General features: G+C 31.6%; 1 protein-coding gene across 1 annotated transcript in view; it reads left to right on the forward strand.

Moving 5' to 3' along the window:
- The window catches only part of LOC106478623 (26S proteasome non-ATPase regulatory subunit 1), a 34,684-nt gene that overhangs the window by 3,237 nt on the left and 25,468 nt on the right, over positions 1-5,979 (forward strand). Inside the window, exon 2 of the mRNA XM_022382247.1 lies at positions 1,905-2,022. Within this exon, the coding sequence (XP_022237955.1) occupies positions 1,905-2,022 (118 nt within the window). The remainder of the gene's footprint in view (positions 1-1,904; positions 2,023-5,979) is intronic.

Raw genomic sequence — 5,979 nt, forward strand, 5'->3', positions numbered from 1 at the left:
GTGAGTCAACAAACAAGATGACATGGCTTTTCACCCATGACCCGTCTGGAAAGGGTTAACATTGTGGTTATTATTATAGGGCTGTAACAACTTGTGTGCATACAGATCCAACACAGCTCTACTAGTAGGGCTGACAAATATATCAGCTTTGTGCATGCCTTATTCAGATCCATGCAATAGCCTATTGCAAAGACAATTTTTTTCAATGTTTCAAGAAATATTAAAATGAGATATCTGGATTTCAAGCTGAAGTCAGCTGCAATATGACAGGTTTTGTAATGTCTTTTATATAGTGCAGTTGAATCCTGTTGATTGACCAATGACAGATGTGCTTGAACATCAGTCAAAGAAAGTTTTTCTGAAATAAGTATTGGACATTTGATTGGTCAAATATTATTTAATATCTGTTATAATTTAATTTATTTTTAGTGGACATTTTGTAAAGTTTCTGAAGATGTTTTAATCCTCTTTTTGGACCATTTATTCTCAATATCTTTTTTCTATGTGTTCTAATTATATACCTATATCTTAAAATGAAATTTAGTATATTTTTTTTGTCTAATAAGAATGTAAATTACAAATTACATGCAAAATGTTACTAACAACATTTTAGGTCAGTCAAAGGGGGAACCCTGAAAGCTTTGCCCTTTCACCACAAGTTTTGTTTTCCAATGTCGTTTGTTCCTCACTGTCGTGTTCTATGTCACACTGTTCCACATCTTTTTGTCAGTTTCAAGAACATCACAAACAGATAGAACGAGTCCTGAACCAGTACATAATAGCTTTTATGTCAGACAGAGATTGTGTTAGATGTTTCTGCTAGATTAGCATCAAACTTTATATTATGTTTCTTAAAGCTAGATTCTTAGTTCTCCTTTACTGCCATGCAATCTATGCATGACATATATATATATATATAAAACCCATTTGTAGTTATATCAATGTGAATAAAGCATTTGTTTTTGATGTGTGACTAAATTTATGTGTGTATATATATATATATATATATATATATATAAAGATATAAGCATTTGATAATTAATGTAATGAAATATGGAAATTTTGAAATCATACTAATATACTAACTTTTGTGGAGATTGAGTCTTTCAATTCAAAAAATTCATAACTATTTCAAGAGCTGGTTTCCTATCAGTTCTATTTTATATACTAGCTTTGTTGTTGGTCATATTTTATTTAACCAGAATTATTTTCTGTTTTCAACTTTCCCAAAACATTTGGTGCTGTATTTTGGGAGAAAAACTTCAAACAATTATGTTGAAGAAAGGGTGGTGCAGACATAGGACTTCCATGACATCAGTTTCGGAAGGCTCCTTCAAAATTTAGAGATCTCAGAACACTATACTATATAGTAAATGTTGTAACTATGCAACTTTATTACATTGTGTGATCCAAACCAATTCATTTGGGCTGGACATCTATTTACCATTTGTCATTGTTTATGTGCATGTGTAAAATGATGCAAACATATCCTGAATATTTCATGGAGATACAACAATAGCTGAATAACGATACAATGTCTCAATGCACTGTTGGTAGAGATTGACTTGTGAAAGTCTCAATTTACTATTGTGATCATTACAAGAACTTAATAGACCATCAAAATTTTTAAACCATTCTAAAATTCTTATAAAAAAGAGGCCCTGAAGATTGTTTTTAGTATTGCAGCAATAAAATTGGGTCAGTTTGAAACCCGAAGCAAATAGTTTTTTCATGGGCTTATGGACATTTGGGATCAAAGCATGGAGATCCTATGGACTTCCACACACACTCAATTTTTGGCATGCAGAGGAAAATTTTGGGTATATCGTACACTGAGACATTCACTAAAAGAAGCAATACTTCATGTGTCAGATATGTTTAAAATTTATTTTTATATTTTACAGGGGGAATTATATCTTTGCTTGAAGAAAACCAGCCAGAGCTGAAGACATTTGCCCTGAAGAAATTAAATCAAATTGTGGATGAATTCTGGGCAGAGATATCTGAAGCAATTGAAAAAATGTTAGTATCTATAAAATTTATAATTATTGAATATTTTCTGTGTATACATGTAATTATACAAAAATCTTTGTTTAATATTAATTTTAGTTGCTTATTTTGATAAAACCCATAAGATTTCATGTCAAAATGCTTGTTGCACATTTTATTCAAGGTTGTTACTTCTCACTGCTGTGTTGAATTAAAGGTATTAAAATATTTTTTACATCCCATGCTGTTATGTGTGATTAGAAAAAAAAGCATTTTATGAGATTTTTAATAATGTAAACTTGTAATAGACTTTATAGTTATGGCATCCTAATAGTTTTGTACAAGCTAAAAATTAGAACACATCAATAAATTAAGTATGGATGAACACGAGAAGTGACAGAAAACCCTTCACTTGATGTATATCAATCCTACCACTCTGCTTAACCAATCAGTATCATAAACTTAACATAAATATAGCTTTTCACATCTATGTGTATATCCAAGGATAGTTTGAATCAATTCTAACAAACAGTAGGCACCTCATATTCAGCTAAGCCATTTTATATGTTTACAGTTCTTAATACAGCAAAGTATTTTTAGTCAAAGAGGAAGTGTTAATCTAGATTGTTGAAGCTCACTAACAAAGGTAACCTGCAGTGTTGTGCTTAAAAGTTAATTCTTTAAGTGTGACAAGTTTCCCCCATCTTACTGTTTGCAGCCACACCACATAAAACTGTTTGCCTGATGGAGGGGTTACCCATGCTACGCATGGCATTAAACATAATATTTGTTTGTCATCAGTCAGCTTCAGGTGTTTTGCTTTCAACCTGTTCATTCAATTGTGACACTAGGGCAATAAAATTGACAAGGTTGCCAAACTTTAACGTTTTTGTATGGTTGCTTATCAATTTAAACTTTATCTTTGGAATGTCCAACTAAGTTCCTTTATCAAATTTCATGAAATTTGGCTTAACCATTTCCATACAAACACCTGTGACTCCAGGCATATGAACAACTCTGTTTATATATATATATATATGCTATTTGAAACTCTGTAATTATCTCACAATAATGTATATATGTACTTACATGAGAATAAGGAAACATACTTATTAATGAGGAAATAAAATTAAATCATTTATTGATACTCTTATATGCAGTTGTGAGTAACAACTTATGTTTGAATTTTAAGATATTAAAGATAATAACTTGGAATCCTTGTGTACTGAACTTTCAAAGACATCTAAACTTATGGAGAAACTGATGCTTGTTACATTTTATATAGCTGAATCATTAGTTGGTTGACAAACTTGGGCTGATACTATTTGGGGCCAACTGAAGCTTAATTTTAGTTTAGCTTTTGTATGTTGTAGTTGCTATTAAGCATGGAGTGTCAACTTGATGAAACTGATTAGTTAATCAGAAGCTTTTCCTTGATTGTTATTTATGTTCCTTGTCATCAAAAACAGTCTTAGTGAATCACATTGTGCTTCATGTGCTTATTAGCATATTTGTAAACTGACATATTTCCAACCTGTACTTCATTAAGAACATTCCATGTACATTTGTATCACACATTTTGTCTTTTGAAACTAACCACATGTATACATTCTATCACTCAGACTTGTCACAGTATAACATACACGAGTTCAAAAACACATTTGCACACATTAAGTATTTATACTATAACTTTTAATTCAGTATGTGCATCTTCACAAAATTTGGTATACCTTTAGTAAACATTACAAATCTTTTGTACACAAAAAATCAAATTTTTTAACGAAGTATTTTTACTAAAGATTTGTTTGTGAATATATCAAGTCTGTTTCATTACTAGTTCGAGTGGAAGTGATTTTCATGTTATGATTAAAAATACTATTCTTCATCCCCAAAATCTCAAATTTGTTTTGTGTAATCTTTAAAACTTCTAAATAAATTTCAAACATTTGTTTTCAGTAAATCTTATCAGTTATTTAATGATATACTTGGGTCTTCAGCCTGTAGACAAATCCCGAAAGTATATTGAAAAGACAAATTGTAAAATTAGAAATAAATGAAGGCAGCTGTGCCTTTTTTAGTTTTTTTGGTCACAAAGTTTCAAAGTACTTCTCTTACAAGTTTGAACTGCTGAAAATTTCAAATTTATTTCCTGTGTTTATTTTACTGTCAATGACTAAAGTAGAACCCTGCTAAAGATAAATCAATAAATTCCCACTTGTGTCAGTAGATGTGCGAAAAGATAGTCGACTTGACTCCTACTCCAAGAACAGGATGTCTAATGTTATCGGATTATATATGCTAAAATGTTTTCTTGGAAAATTCAGAGTAATCACACTGCACTCAGATCAGTGAAAACATTTATGCTGACAACAGGATGTGTACTTTATCAGTTTATGTATGTATCTTACAGTGTTCACAACAAGAATTTTCGAGAGTAACAACACTGCACTTTGAACCTGTCAAAACATTTATTATGTGGTTTGGCACTGAGAGAATAAACATTGCAATTCTTTGAATATTAATAATCTTTTTGTGGTGTTTATAATTTAGCGGCATAGGTGCACAAAGATGTTGTTTGAGCACATGCTTATAAAATTCTATTTCCCTTTTCAGCACTTTCCAACTTTAGTTTCAGTAGTACTTATCACACACATTTAGTTTCGCAAGCCTTATAAGTCTAGTCTTCTTTGGAAAACATTCATACCTTTGCAGATAAAGTGTAGTTTAGAAGTTCCCTTACACTTGTGAAACACCATGAGTTGTTACTGACTCTTACCTTGAAGTAACTAATAATCATTTACAGAAATGCATGGGTAGTAAAATTTGGCCAAATACCGGGTCCGGGTACATGGTCGCTAAGCTTCAAGTGGCGCCAGGTGTCACCCAGAACTGAGTTCTCCCCATCCCCCCCCAAAAAAAACATACACAAAAATTAGAAACAAAAACAAAATTGACATTTATTACATTTAACCAAATAATCACCAACAGAACATTCAAGTTTTACTTTCAACTTTCAATGCCTAGCCCCAACTTTTCAAACCCTAACCCTTATTGTCCTCAATACCCCCACCTTTCCCAGAAATCCACTTCTCAAGCCATGCCTGTTATTAACCCCTATTGTTCTCTGAATCCCCGACTTTCAGTGAGCAGTCAGTTTTTGTTGCTCAGAATACGTTTTTTTTTAACTAAACCAATTATTGACTGTTACCTTCAGTACCAAGTTAGTTGCCACAAAGATTAGGACTTAGATGTTTAACTTCGACACTCGGGTAGCTCAATACCCAGCCAAGGCCAAATATCTTGCTGGATACCCGTGCATTCCTAATCATTTATAATATACACAGAATCAAGGTACAGAATCAAATACAAAGGACAAATCTAACTATATTATTAATATTTTTCAAACCACACCAATATTTTTGTGACCATACATCACATATATACATATATATTTACTCATAAATGCTTAAATTTTATCTAATTTTCTTAAAACATGAAAAGTAAATGAAAATTACATTCAAAAACAATGATTTCTAGTACATATATTATAAATTACGGTGATAGGAAAATATTTTGCCCCTGTATGCCTTTAGTGCTAAGCCTCGTTTATTTTTTAGAGTTGTGGGTGAAGAAATATAATTTTTGTAGGCTTCAAATATACATTTTAGAGAGAAAAAATATATTACAGTACTCTAGTAGTACACCCAAAACATCTGTAACTTGCTTGGGTTTATAGATAGAGTATATATACATGTTAGCTCAGTGTTGGCTAACAATACTAAGAATTAAATTGTAGTGAAATGTTACAAGTTCTTCAAATACCTATAGAATGATAGGTTTCTTTTTGTGAGTGTAAAACACATATATACACCAGTTCGATTTTCGATACCTTACTACTATAAAGGCTTTGTTTGGTCCGATATTTCATTGGTGGTAATGTCCAGGGTCATTGATGAGGAGTGGAATTCTCCAAAACTAGTCTGGCTCACA

This window comes from Limulus polyphemus, unplaced genomic scaffold (assembly GCF_000517525.1).
Source record: "Limulus polyphemus unplaced genomic scaffold, Limulus_polyphemus-2.1.2 Scaffold234, whole genome shotgun sequence".
NCBI classification, from domain to species: Eukaryota; Metazoa; Arthropoda; class Merostomata; order Xiphosura; family Limulidae; genus Limulus; species Limulus polyphemus.